Below are 20,841 nucleotides of genomic sequence, written 5' to 3'. Positions count from 1 at the left end.
GTAAACACGTCTTCTCTCCCGGAGAGAGAGAGAGAGAGAGAGAGAGAGAGAGAGAGAGAGAGAGAGAGAGAGAGAGAGAGAGAGAGAGAGAGAGACAGAGAGAGAGAGAGAGCCCGCGCACACGGGCTTTTTACTCCTAAACATTCACCTTTATTGAATGAAATGAAGACCACAACGCTTTTCCACGGACTCGACAAGAAATCAAAACTGTCAAATCTGACCACCAAAAAAAAAGAAAAGGAAAGGCTCTGCTTCTCCACGTGGGGTACGAAACTCAAACACACACACACACACACACACACAGATATCTTGAGGGCCACTGCATATACCGTCACCCCTAAAATGTACTCATGGACTGAGCTGTTAGCGATTGGACTCGTCTACTTTGGTCAGTGCGGATAGGGAGGGCTGTTCCAAGTACAAAGCGACTGTTGGCATGATCGCCCCCAATATGCATGCATTGACTCGGCTGTCAGCGAAGAGATGGGTCCATTTACTTGAAAATAGGTAGAGAGGGTAGAATTGAGTTCGCCGCGAACAGTTCGCCGCGAACATAGCGTTTCCTACAACATGAAAACTTTTTGTCTCTGCGCGAACAGATCGTTTGCTCTATGCAACGCACCTCTGGTCACGGAAAGTGGAAGCCATGAAGAGAGAAACCCGCTTGTACCCTAGTTTCCAATACTTCGTCGACTTTCTTCACTTTGAAAGTAGCGCCCTCAAGCACGTGCCCTTGCTGGGGCCTAAGAAGCCAGTGATGCAGGACCCCGCAGCGGACAAAGCAGGCAGATAGGTCGGCAGTTTCAGCACCAACCTACACTCCCAAGAAGAAGGTCGATGCGAGGCAGCTGCTGCTGAAGAGAAGTCAAACTCGAACGACTCTGCAAGTCAAGGTCAATTTAGAAAGCCGACTTGCCTATTCTGCAAGGAGATGCACTTCCTATCTCAGTGCCAGAAATTCGCCTCAATCCCCTACAGGGAAAGAAAGGAGACTGCGATGAAGGAGCGCCTGTGCTTCAGGTGTCTCCGTTCCACCCACCGTGCACGAGACTGCAAGTTGACCGTTACTTGCCAAAAATGCAAAGGAAAACATGTCACCGGGATGCACGACCCTGATTATAACCCTAACTCTAAAGAGAATAACCATGCGGAACAAGCCCAGAGAGCAAGTGCGTATTGCACTGTAGGTCAAGAACGGGTGGAGACAGATGTCGATGCACCGAGGTGCCTGAAAACTGAAAATTCTGACGAGCAACACGTCGCAGGAAGATTCTACTCCCTGTACATTCCTGTCTACGTCTCCGCAAGGTCCCATCCCGAGAAGGAAGAACTAGTATACGCCATTCTAGACACCATGAGCGACACGTCCTTTGTCCTTGACACAGTAGCTGAAAAGCTTGACCTTGATAAACGAGATGCTGTCCTCACCCTCTCGACACTCACGACGTCCAAAGAAACCGTACGGTGTCACGCCCTTTCAGACCTGAGAGTAAGAGCATACAACGCCCAAGACTTCATTGACGTCCCAACAGCATACTCTCAAGAAGAACTCTGTGTGGACAAAAGACACGTTCCCACTTGTGAAATCGTGAAAAACATTCCTCATCTGAGCCATCTGAGTGAGCAGTTCCCGCCCTTCCTTGACGTTCCCATAGGTCTCTTGTTGGGAGTGAACGTTTCAGAAGCGCTGCGCCCCCTACAGATTGAGTACGGTGACCCAGGTTTGTCATACGCTCAGAGAACGCGACTTGGATGGGGCATACTTGGGCAGATGCCCGCCAACTACAAGGAACCTGACCATGCCGCTCAAGTGTTTCGCATCAAACAAGAAAAGACAGCAGGAAGCTCACTGCACAATGGGTCGATCGGGTTTCGCACAAAGGAAGCCACAAATGAACAACTGATCAAGATGATGGAACAAGACTTTGCTTGCCCTAACGAACAGCCATTATCACAAGAAGACCATCGATTCATAAAGATCCTGACTGAGAACACCATCTTTGTTCTTTTTTTGTTGTTTAGTTTTCTCGACACTCTTCTACACGAGGTCGCCGCCATCATCAACAACCGGCCCTTGTGTACACAGGATCTGGAAGATCCCACCTCCCTCGACCCTTTGACCCCCAATCACCTTCTGACACTCAAACCCGAGCCCGTGTTTCCCCCTCCTGGCGAGTTCAAGAGACAGGATCTGTACTCCAGAAAACGATGGCGTCGTGTGCAGTACCTCGCTGAACAGTTTTGGGCTCGTTGGAGAGGAGTGTACATTGCGTCTCTGCAGAAGCGCCGTAAGTGGTTCCACCAGAAGGATGTCCCGAAGGAAGACGACGTCGTTCTGCTGATGGACGAAGGGACCCCACGCGGCTCCTGGAAGCCTGGAAGCTCGCCAGAGTGAAGAAGGTCTATCCAGGTCATGACGGACTGGTTCGCTCGGTCCAAATCCAGCTGGGTGTGACTAGCAAGGACCGCAAGGGAAACCTGGTTGTCCACCATACGTCGCTCGACAGGCCTATTCACAAACTGATACCGTTGTCTGTGTGCGACAAGTGACACTTCGTTGATTGCTGAACACTGTTGACTGTAAAGAGACAAAATGAAGCCTAAGAAGTGCTTTGAGACTGAGTATCCTTTTTCTTCGGGTTTGATTCATGTGTTTCATAATTACAGTTATAACAGTATTTTGAGTCTGCCTTTTGAGTCATTACCAGGGTCTAAATATTGATCGTTTCCTAAATCATAGGAATATTCTAATGAGGTGAAGGTCTGTAGCAACTATGAGACGTAGTTGACCAGTCAATTGTATCGTAAGGTAACCAAGCATCATAGTTATGATGTAATTGGTTTTGAACGTAAATATTGTGAGGAATTTTTGGTCGCGCTAAAACAAATTTGGCGTGGTATTTGATGTATCGTAAGGTAACCAAGCATCATAGTTATGATGTAATTGGTTTTGAACGTAAATATTGTGAGGAATTTTTGGTCGCGCTAAAACAAATTTGGCGTGGTATTTGAAGTATCGTAAAGTAACCAAGCATCATAGTTATAATGTAATTGGTTTTGAACGTAAAGATTGTGAGGATTTTTTGGTCGCGCTAAAACAAATTTGGCGTAGTATTTGAACTGATTTTAAGTTTCGTTCTGGCGTTTTTGAGGTAACCCTGTTAACCCCTTTTTTGGTTGACTCTGATGTGTCAAGGCCGAGGGTGTTCTTGCCCCTGTGTGTGGGCTGGTTTTCTTTCACTTTATTTACGATTCTCTTTGTTTCTGTGTGTCGTAATATATAGTCCGTAAACCGCCGTTTGTGCTGTTAAATCGTTTGTCAAGTAGTCACCTTTAACCAGTTCTTGTGCTTTACCTGCTGATTCCCCTACTTCCCTTAACTTCCTCAATTAAGCCTTGTTGTTCTCTCAGTGCACTGAGAGATAGACTGTAAGAGCTTTGTCCTTCCCTTTAGTGACTTAAACTTGTGAGCCCCTAAAGTTTCCACCCTTGTTTGTTCTTTGTTCTGTCCCCAGTTATTTCATTACTGTACTTTCATTTCATGGTGTATGTTCGCATTTTCTTTTGCATGATTGTGGTACAAAGTCAGCGTGTCGTCAGTCCAGTTTTTACGTCATTATAAAACGTCACGTTTTTAGTCGTCATATTCGTTTCGCCCTCAGCGGCTTTTTTGTGTGTTTTTTCCGACGCCAAATAGGTTTTCACCGGACGCAGATCAACGAAAGAAGGAAATAAAACAAGACACAAAAAAACCATCTGTGTTCGCGTTGTCCCTATACTATAGTCAGAATTACCAAAGAAGCCGCACTTACAGTTGAAGTTCGCAAAATGCTCAACTTGAATTCACTAGTATCTCCTCAACCCTCCACACATCTTTTGCAGTTAACATGATGTCATTGATATACGTGAGAAAGAACGTAATATATGGAAGGGGTTCGAAGGAGCAATTAAGTCAATCGGTGGGACCGTCCTTTGTGTCGGATTACTTTTCTGTTCATACCTTCCCAAAAGACAGTCGTAACGTACAAAAAAGTATAATTATGCTTCGGTCTTAGTAATAAAAAACGCTGCATTTTGTGCTTATGTTCTAGCACTCGGAGATGTGTACGTGTGCACGTGCGCGTGCGTGTGTGTGTGAGGGGGGGGGGAGAGAAAAAGTGAGTGAGATAAGTGGTGGCTTTGAGCTGAGGTGTACAAAGACACCAGACTCACCCGATGTCAGACACAGGCCATCTTCAGCCGCACATCCACCTGCCTCTAGCGGCAGCATCTCACCGTCACTGCATTTCAACAGACCTGAAAACACCATACAACCACCACATGGTCACTGAAACACAGTGTTAAGATAAACCCAGTTTTAGAATGTTGTTTTGGTTGCTGTGAGTATTTGTGAATGTGCGAAACACACCTAAACTCACACACACATGATAAAATCCAATTAATACAGTGAATATATAAAACAACTATCCCCGAGCCCAACAAATATCCAAAATTATACAATACCAAAAAACAACAACTCCAAAACACTGAGTTACGACCTACACATACATATCTATAACACTCATTTCAAAAACCCTGTCTACACATTTTCAATAATTCAGTACGGGGCAGGCATCAATTTGGATGGTCTACAATTACTGTTTAAAGAGGAATGTTTTGAGGTCAGATTTGAAGGACGGGATTGATTCGGAATGACGGACACTTTGTGGGACGCTGTTCCAGAGGCGCGGGGCAGAAGCAGAGAAGGCACGTTCGCCATAGGCTTTTTGTGAGGACTTTATCCCTAATATGCAGAAGATAAGGCTGAGGATGAGCGGAGAGTTCGAGTGGGTTTGTACATTTTGAGGAGTTCGGAGAGATATGAGAGACCAGTAAGACGCCACACCACCAAAGCAGAGGCAACAGACCTTGTAATGGATACGTGCGTCTACCGGATGACAATGCAATTGTCTGAGGTGGGGAGTGATGTAATCTCTCTTGCTAACCTTCAAGACAAGACGAGCAGCGTTGTTCTGGACTTGTGTTTTTTTTAAAGCACAGGCGATTGACACGAGGTGGGCGGGGCCTGTATGTTGGATGCCGTGCTCTCAAGACTACTACAATACAGTAGTAAGGGAAAGTTGTCTAATATGGACCGGCTCCTAATATGGACCACCTCCTGTTCTGACAAACTAACGGTGCTAGAGCACTCAAAACAATTTCTGTTGCTGGATTGGATAAATTGCACATGTCAAAACTGTTGCAGAAACACAAACCACAAAACCGTTACACGTTTGGCAGCGTTCACTCTAAATTTAGCGCCAAAAATAGTTTCTGTCCACAGCCAAAGCTGTTATCAAAACAAAAATTGCTATAAATGTCAGGTTAGACTGTATTTGTTACATTTTAGCAGTATTGACCCCGACTTTGTACTTCAAACAAAAAATAATAGCAAAATCTCAAAGTACGTGTATGTTCCCTAATATGGACAACCTTCAACAAATAGAAGAAAATAAAAGCTAAAGGCTTGTTTTATTAATTCATTAGGAAGCTTGCTGAAAATAACCTACAACTAGCCCTCGAGCTTTCAAAAAATTATAACGAATAGTCTTCTTTTCGTTGAAGTTGATAATTTCATTATGTTCTCTCTGTTTTTTATATGTTTCCTTAATTGGGCTTCAAATAACGTTCTCGACAACCCGAAACAGATAAATCTAAAGCATATTTGAATTAGTCTGACTTGCACACGAAGTTGTATCATGTCATTTTGAAGTATAGGGGGCCTTTTAGAGTAATTCGTGAAGGCCTCTTCACTGGTCCATGTTAGGTGCCCAAGCTCCTAATATTGACCAGTTGTGAGTATTTCTGTATTTAAATTTTGCAGAATGTGGTTAGCGCATCGGGCTGCGGGCCAGGAGGTCGTGGGTTCGAATCCCATCAGAGTCATGTGGCTTTTTCGGGCTACGGCCGGCTCCTACCCAGAGTGGAAGTGCTATGGTTCCTATGGGAAGGCTGGGATCACACAGCCGAGTGTCATTCACTTCACGAATGCGACTTTGAGGGTGCTCAGGTTCTGTTTACCTGACCAACACCGCAGGTGCAGCAGCATATGAAAACGAGTGTCTACCGAACGAAAAAGTAAAAAATAAAAGAAACAGAAAAAACCCAGTCATTCCCCGTTTTCCTCGTGCATATCAAACCATGCGAGGGACTGACCTAAATCATTCACTGTCAGACCCTCTAAGTTGCAAAACAGCTTGGGTGACAAGCAAAGGCACAAGACACCGGTTTGAAGACTTACAAATCACCAGTGTCTTTACCCCCAATATATGTTCAAGAAAAGGTTCTATAAAGACAACCAAACATGTATCTTGCTGCAAAAAAATACTCTAGAAAGAAACACGAAAAAAATTTCCTCTTCTGTTATGTACCGAGTTCAATATCGGGTGCCTATGCCTCTAACCTTTTTTGGATTACTAGTTTATTTTTTCCCCTAATGCAAGAATGTCTCTGTAGCGCAAAGGTTAGCGTACTGCGTTTTGAGTCGGCAGGTCGTAGGTTCGAGCCCTGTCAGCGCGGTATTTTCTTAATTTTATTTGATTGTTTCTTTACTCTCCTTTGTTTTGTTTTATTTTACTTTATTCATTTTTATTCCAAAGCATTATTGGTGATCAATTGCAATACTGACCAACGCTCGCCAGGTACTGATTTGGTATTGATCACTGCGGAATTCGTTGCGGCCAACCACTGAAGCAACCCCCTATGTGTAAATCTTTTGAGGTATAAAACATACCTTGGTATTATGTCAATACTTTTTGCATTTTAATCAGATATGATAAAACAAAAATGTCAATCTAAACTTGGCCAAAAAATTATTGCAACAATTTTCGCTCGCTAAGAAAAGCATTAAAACGCAATTTATTTTAGTTGAACGTTATATGTCCCAAAAGGTAATTATGTCAGCTGTACACATCATTTGTCCGATTGATGGTACTTTGTATAGGCATCCCGTGACAGCCTGTCAAACAAGGCCACCCCTAAAATCGACCTGACAAAAACCATAGCCCCGTATTCTAAAATCTGCAAAAAATCCGAATATGCACAAACCAAACATTTCTGACACCATTGGAAAGGCCATTTAACAGTTTTGTTAAGAACATTTTGTTTTATGCACCTGACTTCTCTAGTCGTTATGTAGCCTTTTGTCAAAGGCGGTAGATGTCAACTGTTTCAGAGGCCCCAAAAGGCACGTTTTGCGGCCATTTTTGAGGGGGTCCTCCACCCAAAGAGCCATATCTGCTCAAGTTCTCAATGATTTGCTTTGGAAAGTTCAGAAGTTATGACCAATAGGCTGACCAAAATGTGTGTTGCGTTTTGCGAATGTGTATACTTAGCGTGTCGTATTACGTACAATTTTTGAAAGAACTAAACAAATATTCATATTAATTCAGGGTTTTAGGTTAAAAATCGTGACTTTGTATGCTAAGCAAAAAATGGATGAGGCAATAGGTGCCAAAGTTTGAGGCAGATCCAAGTGCTGGTTTACATTTGCTGGAGATGGGAACACGCATGAAAAATTATCGATTTTTTAACCCAAAACCCTGAATTAATATGAATATTTGTTAGTTCTTTCGGAAAATGTACGTAATACAACACGCTTATTATACACATTCGCAAAAGTAAACACCGATTTAGGTCAGCCTATTGGTCATAACTTCTGAAATTTCCAGTGCTGCGTCCGTTTCAGTGAGTGATTTCTCAAAAAAAGTCTTGATGTTTTTAGTGCCATTCAGAACTAATGTGAATTAGAATTTTTTTCAAACCGCCCGGCACTACAAGGCATTTATTCTTGTTTTTATAAGGACATAAAAATGTTATAGTATTTGAGTCTTGAATCGCGATTTATTTATATTAATGAGCACACACAAAAACTCCCCCCCCCCCCCCCCGAAAAAAAAGAAGCATATTTTATTAACAGAACAGGAAAAGCGCGCATAATTCATAAAAAATAATAGCATTGGCTGGGCTCGAACCAGCGACTTCAGGAGCCGCAGCGCAGCGCTATACCACTGACCTATGCGGATATCTGTCGAAAGTGGAACATTTAGGAATGCCTGTTTTGTGAGATGCAAAACACACGGCAAAGCTCACTGTGCAACCCGACTAAGTGAAAGGCCCGTTGGCAGACTATGTCGTGTGAATTAGGTCAGTTCGACCGTCGCTTATCCCGCCGCTTTGCACGAAAAGTTGGATGATATCTGCACGGTCTTCCTACCGCCGGCTCAGTTCTTTTTTTTTTTTTGTAGTATTTTTTTGCCGCAGTCATGTAGGCCATCTCCAGTTATACATTTTTGAACAAACCGTTATCATATGGTTCTCGGGCATGGTTGACTCCAAGATATATTATGACAGTAAGCGTAGAGTGCTGCCCTGTCATGTAGTCTCAAACCTAATTGGAAATCCATAGCATCATCATTATTATCATCCTCATCTCATCAAGCATCCAAATTATAAATTGTCTTAGCTTTTGTGGCCCTTCATGCCCTCATGGTGACTTTGGTTTCGGTGTTCCTGTTCCTTCCTTCCCTGAAAAGTAGTTCTGGGCCCGTATGCATATAGAGAAAGTGAGAAACCCTTAAAGTCAAGGCCTTTTTTGGAAGTGGGAACTCCCAAACTTCACTTCCGAGCTGTTCATAATGCATGTACGCCGGAATGTTGACTTCGAGAGTACGAAGGTCAAGGTCGCGAAAATTGGGGGAATCCCAAATAGTGCGCATGCGTTTGTTAACGGTAAGCTTGGCGACCAGAAGAAAAAAATCTCATCGCGAGTTCGAAAAGACGAACGTTGAGCGCGCTGTACTACTAGCAGCGTTATAGCTGTTGTTGTTTTTTGACTGGTTAAACGAAATAGTCGGTTCAAAGCTATGATGATTTGTCTTGGAATTGAATGACTGTCTATGACAATGACTTGGCCTGAATGTTAGAGAGAAGAATAAATATTGTTTTATATGTGGTAGGGAAGTTGATTATGTTGAACTTTTTATTTTATGATTGTATAAAGGTAACGTCAAAAAAACACGCCTTCAGTGTACAAACCAAGACATGTCAGTAAAAGCCAGGTTATTTCTCCAAATGTGAGTACAGTTTTTGGGCACTTTCAACGGTTAATTTCGGCCTCAGAAAAGTCGACGCTAGGAGTAATAGAAGAAAATTAGACGTAAACTAGAAAAAATGTAATCCAATTTCAGAAAGAACACTATCATTATAACAAATTACTTGTTAAAACCTAAGGTAATTATGTTAGCTTCAATTCTGGCTCTCTTGTTGCTAGCATGCACTCGGATTTTTTGTTTTATTAATGAAATAATACAAACTGTAGGCAGAAACAGAATTTCAACCTGTGTTGTATCAGTAAAACTGAAATTTCTAAAATCACCACGTTAGAATCGAGTTTATTTTGACATTTTTTACTTTAAAAATGATTGTTCTCAGTAATTAGACACATCTTATTCTGTGCATATTTTTGTCGGGGTTCACCGTTAAATCAGGCTGATATTTGCAGTGCTATTTTGTAGTTAAAGCTCGATTATCAAAAAAACACAAAAAAGCCCTGCCATTGTGCGTGGAGAAACTTTGGAAGTAGCGTGTTTACTCCTTGGTCTCGCTGTAGTAAATTTACCCTCAGTTACTTCCTCGATTGCTTTCAAAATAAGACATTTTTCCGACCCATGCATGCGAAAGTTAGGGAAGTACTTCCAAGGTCGCTCAAAACTTTGGAAGTAGTCGCAATCTTCCGGGCCCGGGTCTTGCTGTAGTAAATTTACCGTCAGTTACTTCCTCGCTTTGCTTTGAAGTAAGCCCTTCTTCTGGGCCCGTATGCTTATGGTGGAAGATCGCGACAACTCCCGAAGTTTTGAGTGACATCGGAAGTACTTGCCTCACTTTCGTATGCATGGGCCGGAAAAAGGGTTTACTTCGAAGCAAAGCGAGGAAGTAACTCAGGGTAGTTTGCGACTACTTCTAATGTTTTGAGCGAATCGGAAGTTTATCCTCACTTTCGCATGCATGGGACGAAAAAAGAGTTTACTTTGGAAGCTAACGAGGAAGTAAATGAGGGTAAATGTACTTCAGCCAGACCCAGTAGTAAACACGTTACTTCCACAGTTTCTCAGTGCAAAAAGGCAGGGCTTATCTTCAGTTTTTCATATCAAACCGAGCTGACGCAAATGAAAGTCCCAAAGAAGGAAAATAGAAGGAAAAGTCGTATCTTGTGCATGCATTTCGTGCAAATTTCCCTGAATACAAACCTGAGTTGCCAGCTTTGAATTTTGTTTGTTCTGGGTCATTGGCCACCACTCTTTCATTCCCGCTTATACGAGGGGGTTACTGTGTTTCTATGAAAAATGGGCTCGTTGTGTGCATGTGTGAGTGTGTGTTTATGTGTGTGTGTGTGTGTGTGTGTGTGTGTTTGTGTGCGTGTGTGTGTGTGTGTGTGTGGGTTTGTGTGTAAGTTTCTGCTGTTGTTTTTGTCATTGCTTTATGTGTGTGTGTGTGTGTGTGTGTGTGTGTGTGTGTGTGTGTGTGTGTGTGTGTGTGTGTTCGATGTTATGTGTGTGTTCGAAGGTGTGTGTGTGTTCGACGGTGTGTGTGTGTGTGTGTGTGTGTGTGTGTGTTCGATGTTATGTGTGTGTTCGAAGGTGTGTGTGTGTTCGACGGTGTGTGTGTGTGTGTGCGTGCGTGCGTGTGTGTGTGTGTGTTTGTGTGTGTGTGTGCGTGTGTCCGACGGTGTGTGTATGTGTGTGTGTGTGTATGTGCACCCCATCCCCCCTTACCACACACTATTATGAGCTGAGTATTTGTGCCTCGATATTTTATTGATGTTCTTACGTTTTATGTTGTTTATTTTGATTCACCACACCCGAGTTTCTCGTAATTGAGATAATACAGTGTTCTATGTCTAAGTCTATGTCTAACACACATGCACACACGCGCGTAGGTTAAACAAATCCAATCTTGACTTTCAACTTTATATAAACATACATCCTGTTCACAATTAACGAGGACAAACAAAATGTACAAATACCAAAGTACAACAATTTATCTTTTGTAAAAATTCGGACACACATTTTCCCAATGAATATGAAAGTCACTGAACTTATCTTCTTTTCCCCACACCTTATATCTTGATTCTCCAAACACTGATTGATTTCTGCCTTTTCAAATTTACCAGTAACCCAAACGTTTGCTCTAACCAACCTATTTTGTCCAAAACAGTTTTACCGAAAACAAGCGAAAATACAACATTTAGTCAAGCTCAGTCGAACTCACAGAATGAAACTGAACGCATTGCATTTTTTCCGCAAGACCGTACACTCGTAGCATCGTCAGTCCACCGCTCGTGGCAAAGGCAGTGAAATTTACAATACAGAAAAGCGCGGTAGCGGTTGCGCTGCGGAGGTTAGCCCGCTTTTCTATATCTCTATTCTTTTTAACTCTCTGAACGTGTTTTTAATCCACACATATCATATCTATATGTTTTTGGAATCAGGAACGGACAAGGAATAAGATGAAATTGTTTTTAAATCGATTTCGGAAATTTAATTTTAATCATAATTTTTATATTTCAATCAATCAATCAATGACGCTTATATCGCGCATATTCCGTGGGTACAGTTCTAGGCGCTCTGCAGTGATGCCGTGTGAGATGAAATTTTATACGGCCAGTAGATTGCAGCCATTTCGGCGCATATTTACCTTTCACGGCCTATTATTCCAAGTCACACGGGTATAGGTAGACAATTATTAACTGTGCCTAAGCAATTTTGCCAGGAAAGACCCTTTTGTCAATCGTGGGATCTTTAACGTGCACACCCAATGTAGTGTACACGGGGGGAGGGTTCGGACACCGAAGAGAGTCTGCACACAAAGTTGACTCTGAAATAAATTTCCGCCGAACCTGGGATCGAACTCACGCTGACAGCGGCCAACTGAATACAAATCCAGCGCGCTACCAACTGAGCTATGTTTTTAATCCGAATATAACATAATTATATGTTTTTGGAATCAGAAAATGATGAACAATACAATAAACGTATTTTTGGATCGTTTTATAAAAAAAATAATTTTAATTACAATTTTCAGATTTTTAATGACCAAAGTCATCAATTAAATTTTAAGCCTCCAAGCTGAAATGCAATACCAAAGTCTAGCCTTTGTCGAAGATTGCTTTGCCAAAATTTGAATCAATTTTATTAAAAAATGAGGGTGTGACAGTGCCGCCTTAACTTTTACAAAATGCCCGATATGACGTCATCAAAGACATTTATCGAAAAAATAAAAAAAATATCCGGGGATATCATTCCCAGGAACTTTCATGTCAAATTTCATAAAGATCGGTCCAGTAGTTTAGTCTGAATCGCTCTACACACACACACACACAGACAGACACACACACACACATACACCACGACCCTCGTCTCGATTCCCCCCTCTATGTTAAAACATTTAGTCAAAACTTGACTAAATGTAAAAAGAAGAGGTTTAACATAACCGACTCCGCTACCACATAAGGCACACACAAAAATAGTCTGTTTACGGTAACATAGGCAAAAAAAATAGGGTCGGTAGGTCGGGATTTTTTTTTTTCCAAAAAAACATATTTTTAAGTTATTTTGCCCAAAAACAAAGACTTTTTTTTTTTAATTTAAATTAAAAAAAAAAAAATTCTTCCCCGAATGCCAAAAAAAAAAAAGGCTAGGGTCGCGCGAAAAAATAGCGTCGGTCGGGATACCGTATTTTTTGTGTGGCCTAAACAAATTTTTTTTTATTCTCCCCAACATTCTTGTCAACAAAATCATTATTATAGACAGTCATTCAATTTTAAGACAATCATCACAGCTTTGAACCGACCCTTTCGTTCAACCAGGCAGAAGGAACAACCATAGTAAAAGCTACAGCGCGATCAACGTTCGCCCATTTACGAACTCGCGATGAGATTTGTTTCCTCTGGTCACCAAGCCTACCGCTTACAAACGCATGCGCATTAATTGGGATTCCCCCAATTTCCTCGACCTTGACCTCAGAACTCTCGAAGCCACTACTTCGGCTTTCAATTTAGCTCTTGCTGGGAACTTTGCTTCCGAAGTTCCCACTTTCAATGTTAATTTGCAGGGTCTCTCACTTGACATCATTATACGACGATTTTGCTTCTTAAATGTCCTTACCCATCCAAAAGAAACCTCCAACGCATACTACAATTGCAGGACATTCCTGTTTTTAAGGCAGCTCATTGCGAAATGAGCTCAGACAGAATATCGAAGACGTGAAATGCGTCAATCGAGCAACTGTCGTAACTTGGCTACAATGAGACGGTCGGCTACCTTGCACCGTTTATACACAAACTGTAACATTCTTGTTTAATTTAGGTGAAATGCTTGAAACAGAGTGGCTCAAAAGCGACAGTTCGATCAGTTACTAACTGAAAAAAACGTGCTCGAGTCATTCGGCGAAGGTTTGTTTGTTTGTTTGTTTGCTTAACGCCCAGCCGACCACGAAGCCAAAGTTGTGTAAGCGGTTTCGGATTGTCTGACCACTAACAACAGTGTTGGTGGTAGCTTGTAGGCGTTGCCTAATGTTGTTTGCCGTAGCCATTCTTTGTTGCATGGCTTGCCTCTGAATGAAGCGATCCTTCGAACAAGAAATAACTTCTGAGATCGCATTGAACAACATCGGGAATTCCAGCGTGAATAAGCAGTTTTCAATTAAGACGCGAGCGTGACGCGGACATTAACCCAAGCGTAAACCTCAATATGAAACGTCTTTAAAAACAGCTGAAACGCATAAACAAAATATAATGTTCATAGTGTTCCATGCTTGCTGAATAAAGGTTTCTCTAGCAGTCAAAGGGATTCTAAATTGCGTACTGCACTTTATTCCGACGTCAAATGTTGGGTTGAGACGCGTCACCATCATACAGTGCTTAATTGTCCGATTCATGAGCGGTTTTCAATCAAGACGCAGGCGTCACGCGGGCGTGAACCCAAGCGTAAACCTCAATTGAAAACATCTTTAAAAACAGCTGAAACGTATAAACAAAAATATAATCTTAATAGTGTACACTACCTTGCTTGCAGAATAAAGCTAGGTTTCACAAGCTATTCTGGGATTCTAAACTGCGTGCTGCAAGTTATTCCGACGTCAAATGTTTGGTTTGGTTTGTCACCATCATAAAGCTAGTCTTTCGGATGAGACGAAAAACCGAGGTCCCTTCGTGTACACTACATTGGGGTGTGCACGTTTGACAAAAGGGTCTTTCCTGGCAAAATTGTATAGGCATAGATAAAAAAAAAAAAGTCCACCAAAATACCCGTGTGACTTGGAATAATAGGCCGTGAAAAGTAGGATATGCGCCGAAATGGCTGCGATCTGCTGGTCGATGTGAATGCGTGATGTATTGTGTAAAAAATTCCATCTCACACGGCATAAATAGATCCCTGCGCCTTGAGTCCGAGTCTGGAGATACGCGCGCGATATAAGACTTCATATAATAATAATAATAATCGTCGGATTCATTTTTTATCTCCTCATATAATTTGTTTACTACAGCTAGGAATCTAAAATTTGGCACGCACCGTATTTTCGCCAATTCCAAGCTACACACTAAATTTAAGTACCAGAGATATAATCTAAGTTTGGAAGACAGACACAGACAGAGCCAAACATATACACCGCCATTTAAAGGCGGTGTAAAAAAGAAGGTCACCGTCACTTGTTGGGCGTCTTTCCCGCAATGTCTATATTGTCACAAGTTTTAGTGCTAAGAATGAACGGGGTATGAATGTGTCAGAATACACTTGTAACAAGAGATTCAGAATTAGTTCATGGTCATGGTTGAATGGTTTGCGAATGACGTGTGTGCGGGCTGTGCTGTAAGCCCGGCAGGCTAGGACAGTGTATGGTATGGATGTGCAGTATGGTATTTGGTAGAATACTTAGGTTAGATTTACTCTTCTATTTTCGTATTATGTTTTCTTTGGTAGATTCTTTTAAGTAGGCTTGTCTTTCTTAGGTTAGGTTCAGGTAGATTCCGTAAATATAAACAAAGTCTTCCTTATCGTTTATTCTTTACCGTTTGTTATAATGCTATTCTTCGTTTATTTTGTGTTGTTGTCTGTGTCTCACGCCATTCGCCACACACCTCACTTCTCCTTCGGGATTGTGACAGAAATATTGAAGTACACAAATATGGTGACCCCAAACCTATGCCTTAAAATTCTCAAACATGTCATCAAAATTCAAATTTCACTTAGAGATTCAAAATTGTTCGCATTGTATTCTTCATCATTCTCTGAATCCAAAAATATATACGTATGTTTTGTTTGGATTAAAAACAAGCTCAGAAAGTTGAAAAGAATACAGAAAATCGCGCTTTCCTGTTAAAGCCATCCTCCGCCTCCGGTAAACCATCAGTTTCTGGCCACGGAAACTGTCAGGCTTTTATACACAGTGCAAACACCCTTTCGTTTAAACACTTACCGCTAGAGAACACCATAGGCATTTTTCAAAGAATTTATTTTTGTGTGGACAGACGGATTTCTATCCACAGAAATCGGAAACCTCGTTATGGTGCCTACCTAACTTTTAAAATCTAAACAATAAATTGACAGTTTTTTTTACAAAAACATTGTTAAAACACCAAAAAGTTATTGTCATATTATTATCATCAAAACAAAGTCAGTACAGTTCGAAGTTTTAAAAGTTTCAAAGTAGGAAGCCCGGATGTGTCAACTCAGTGCATGGGTCGACTGGTGCATGCAACTTGCAGCTCTTTTGAATTGATGACGGGGAATTGGGCTACCAAAAACGATACAACTTTGGCTTTTTTTCAATGATGGTCGACATATATTTGAACCATTTAATACTGTTAGTTGCTGTGTCTGTGTAATAATTGAGTATTGCGCACGTACTTCCGTGACAGGGATATTATTACATCAAATGAGCTGCTTCTTGCCATTGCCCAAGCAGACGAATTTTCCAATAAGCGCTAGTTTCTAGTCACCGTCACTCGGTTTGAGTCCCTAACAGTCATTTGTTGTATTTTTTATTCAGAGGTACACAATAACATGCTATATTGCAGATACAGAGTCGCATTGAAATCACACACTGACGACTAAATTCATCACGAATGTAAAAAAAGGAAAGTGCATGGGTCACACGGGGCCACGACGGCTCGGGGGTTGAATAAACCACGAGAACTGGTGTGTGGTTTACGCATACTAAATAGCCATTCAAGTGAACTGTGTCATTTAATGCTGTTAAATGCTATTGCAAGTGTGTTCCATAAGGTAAGAATTGCTTATTTTGTGAAAGATTCCATCGTTCTATAAACCTCATACGAGGCGGAGTGGGGCTTTAAGCACAAACGCTCCTGCGCTATACCAGCTGCCACTTCAAGAGATCATATCAACAGGCAGCTCACTGTTCCTCACGCTTTTTACAAACTGATAGAAAAATATCTTATACAAGGCAAAGGAATTATTCAAGAAACCCCATGGGAGTACATGAAATCTCAAAACAAAAACAAAAAATACAGTGTGTCAGCGCTTTCTCGGCCGCGGGGTATCTTGGTGAAAAAAATGCAGTGCGTTCAGTTTCATTCTGTGGGTTCGACAGATTGACTAAATGTATTTATTTCGCTTTACTTGACTTGTTTTCTGTTCCCATAGCCCTAAACGAAAATCGACAGACACATAACGATCAGTTATTTCTATTTCAGTTAAGGCTAACCGTAATTGCTTCCGTCAGGATGAGCAGCAGCAAAAAGATTAGATCTCAAATTCTCATACTGAAAGTTCCTTGGCAGAGGCCCCGGGGCAGGGCGCATTACGCTTTATGCATATGGAGCAATCATGCCGTGTAATTTCATCAGAGACAAGCGTCTTTAATGTTCAAGACAGGGAATGGTCGAAGGATAATGCGATATTCGGGCGACTGTCTTCCAACTGATAAAACAAGGAGAGAAAAAGAAACAGTCCGCGCGGCACGTGCTCAAGTGACTGTTTAACATGTACGCCAATCAAGGATCCCGAGGACCTAGAGGCATTAATTAACCTAGAAAGATTTGAGCTCACAACGTGGCTTCACAGCCGCAAGAGCCATGCACTGGTGAGGGTTTAAGACTTGGATGACAAGGAGCCCTCCCAGTGACCGCACCCCCCCCCCCGCCACCCAACACACACACATTAACTATATCCTTATCTCTGCCTTGATATGTGCGTGCGTGCGCTACCAGCACTGTCGTTCTAAGCAAAACAATTAAACCAACAAATAAATAAACAATGCAAACAAACAAACAAACTAAACACCGCTGATAAGAATACATGAGTCCTGAACCTGTATTATGCGTAAAGTGATGCCTCCATCGAAAATCACCAGTTCTGTTGTTGGGGACAAGAGTTGTCAGCTTTGTTGCGGGTGACTTAAACGTGTTGACTCCAGGTCAGTGACCTAAAAAGGACACCAAAACTTACCAGTAAGGTAAGATCGAGACCCTGGGTAAGTGCAGTCCATTATCAAGTGACCAGCAACGCGACTAGCAACCCATGACTATCAAAAGCCTATAAGATGAGAAGTACACCGAACCTGCCTTTAAAATCAACTGACCCTAAGCCTCTGCAATCAACTGACCAGCCACACATCAGGCAACTCTTGAATAAAGAAGTCGCCACTCAAAGTAACTGTACTACATACCATGCTCAAAAGAACGAAGCTGGGATGTCTGATCCTCTGTGCTACCGTAGACTACCGACGCATCCAAGAACGAGGTCACTTCATTCCTCTGTTCTCGAGGTGCTGCAACATTGCAAGAAATGTCCATCAATAGTTAATTATCGCTTTTCCAAGACAGACAACATTTCAACAGAAATTTCATATAAACAAGAAAAGCAAATGCTTTATACAACTCCCCTTCGCCATGTCCCATTACACTCATAAAATTACAGTGGAACACCCCCCCCCCCCCTCCATAAAAAGCTCTCTCACTTTTAATACCCCCCCCCCCCCCCCCCCCCCCCTATTTTCTAAGATTTTTTAAAAGGAGGGTTCCACTGTATATGAATAAAAAAAAATGCTCATCTACGCTCATAGAGTAATGTCCAAGACAACGTTGATTTCCTACAAACTTGATCCCAATGCGACCTGACATATCAATTCATTTGTTATTCAATCCTAAGAATATCTCAGAAACAACCCCACACCCCTTCCCGTCCCATCAACATCACTTACCTCATGCTCAACACCCTCTACATTGTGAGAATTGAGAAAGTAATGTTCAACAACACAAAAACCATAAACATATTAAACCGAGCGTTAACTAACTGAGCGATAAAAGTCTGTGTCAACGCTTTCGCAGTCTCAGTCACCTGGGCCCGTATGCATGAGGAGGAAGTCAGCCACACTGGAAGTAGAGGCCTCTTTCGGAAGTGGGAACTCCCGAAGTTTAACTTTCCAACTGTTCACTATGCATGAACGCCGGAGTGGTGACTTCGAGAGTATTCGGTCAAGGTCGCGAAAATTGGGGGAATCCTAACTAGTACGCATGCGTTTGTTAACGGTAAGCTTGCCACCAGAAGAAACAAATCTCATCGCGAGTTCAAAAAGGCGAACGTTGAGCGCGCTGTAGTACTAACAGCGTTATTGCTGTTGTTATTTTGAATGGTTAAACGAAAGGGTCGGTTCAAACCTGTGATGATTGTCTTGGAATCGAATGACTGTCTATGACAAATGACTTTGTTGGCTTGAATGTTAGGAGAAGAGTAAATGATTATGTTGAACTTTTTTTTGGGGGGGGGGGGGGGGGGGGAGGGGGGGGAGGGGGGGGATCTCAGCTGCTTGCTTCAACCCTTTATTTTTATTTTTTAAATTTTTTTTGCGGGGAGTATCCCTCTTCATTGATCTTTTTTTCTTTTCTTTTTTTCTGCTTTTTATATTAATTTTTCTACTTTAAATGTACCTATATCGTTAACAATACTATTTCTAAATGTATTTTGAACACGCCCAAAAAACTTCCTTTACGGTAATTTTTAATAATCATATTATATTTACAAATCACTTTATCCTCAACGCATTTCCAAGTGAACATAATTTTGGGGCACAAGAAAAAAAAAAATAAAAAACGCTGGCGCTGGACCCGAGTACTCTTCAGACTGGCTCGCTCCCCCAGTATGAAAGTTTTTGTCTTGTGCACGTGGATTTAAAAAAAAAATTAAATTTTTATTTTTTTATTTTACACAATTAAAAAAATTATTAGAGTAAAATAAAACATTAAAACGTTCATAATAAACAAAAATAGACCGCCCATGCCGGGAATCGAACCCGGATCACTTGGATTTAAAAACAACAAAAAAAATTTTTTTTAATTTATTTTACACAATTAAAAAAATTATTAGAGTAAAATAAAACATTAAAACGTTCATAATAAACAATAGTAAACAAGAATTAAAAAAAAATATATATATATAGACCGCCCATGCCGAGAATCGAACCCGGTTCACTTTGGCCATAGTCGGAAACGCTTTCCACCAAGCCAACATATTTGACATTCGCCAGTGAACTCAATAATGCCTATAATCCTCGCGCAGTGGTACACGCACGCAAAGCACGCACGCACGCAAAGCCTGGTGTGGTGTCGCTGGCTTGGCTGGGCGGTTTATCAGCCGAACGGCTGTTCTATCCCACCGCGAATCGCGCCCGCCGTTAAGAGTCGTTTTGGTGGAATATTTCGCATTTAGGTCCCAGGTAACATTATGAAGTTTTAATACGATCAATCGGACCTATTATCAAGTTAGTGTATCAACTTTTGAACGAACTGCGCCCAGTAGTTTCCCAGCAATAAGCTGTTAAGTCGAGACAGACACACACACAATTAAAGTCTGTTGGACCCTAGTACTGCGTACTCGGGGAAAATCACTATAATCAATTTCGTTCTCACAATAAGTACAACAATTACTGTATGTTGAACTTGTGTTTAATAATTTTATATCGGTAAAACTCTTTGTTGGACAAACATAGATTGGTTATAGGGAAACTTTGGGTTACTGGTAAAGTTTAAAAGGAAGAACATTATGCAGTAGACCGTAAATAACTAAGTTTAGTGACTTGTTCCTTATTTATTGGGGAAATGTCTGTTAAGAAGTTTAGAAAAGACAATACTGTTCATCGGTGTTTTAATTTGTTTTCCCTCGTTAATTTTTGATTACGATGGCGATGCATGGTTATGTACAGTTAAAAGTCAAGATTCGATTTTTTTTGGAAAGCATAGGACAGTTTCTTTACGCGTTTAAAAAAAAATTAACACAGAGGCAAAAACCGGTTGTTGCAGTCTGCATGCAATTGAGGTCTATTAAAAAAAAGGTTAATTAAAAAAAAAATTAGCTCCCAGCGGCACTTGAACCCAGAGCGTCGGATTGAAATTCCGAATCCGTAACCACTGCACTATGCTACTCGTCTAGAAAAAGCATTATGCAAAGACTATTCAGTCGCGGTAGTTTGAAAGCTCACCATCTTCGCCGAATGACTCGAGCACTTTTTTTTCGGTCAGTCAAATGATCGTACTGTCGGTTTTGAGCCCCGCTGTTTCAAGCTTTTCACCTAAATTAAACAAGAATGTCACAGTTCGTGTTTATGGTGCAAGGTAGCCGACCGTCTCATTGTAGCCAAGTTACGACAGTTGCTCGATTGACGCATTTCACGTCTTCAATATTGTGTCTGAGCTCATTTCCCAATGAGCTGCCATTAAAACCAAAATCTCATGCAATTGTAGCATGCGTTGGAGGTTTCTTTTAGATGGGTAAGGACCTTTAAGAT

The 20,841-nt window shown here is 41.5% G+C and overlaps 1 protein-coding gene across 1 annotated transcript in view; it reads right to left on the bottom strand.

The window, feature by feature from the left end:
• The window catches only part of LOC138982336 (myeloperoxidase-like), a 248,792-nt gene that overhangs the window by 100,275 nt on the left and 127,676 nt on the right, over positions 1-20,841 (bottom strand). Inside the window, exons 8-9 of the mRNA XM_070355589.1 lie at positions 17,728-17,829; positions 4,213-4,296 (exon numbers count right to left, since the gene is read on the bottom strand). Coding sequence (XP_070211690.1) covers positions 4,213-4,296; positions 17,728-17,829 — 186 coding nt within the window. The remainder of the gene's footprint in view (positions 1-4,212; positions 4,297-17,727; positions 17,830-20,841) is intronic.

This window comes from Littorina saxatilis, linkage group LG12, assembly GCF_037325665.1.
Source record: "Littorina saxatilis isolate snail1 linkage group LG12, US_GU_Lsax_2.0, whole genome shotgun sequence".
In the NCBI taxonomy this organism is placed as follows: domain Eukaryota; kingdom Metazoa; phylum Mollusca; class Gastropoda; order Littorinimorpha; family Littorinidae; genus Littorina; species Littorina saxatilis.
This window is presented reverse-complemented; position numbering and strand designations above follow the sequence as displayed.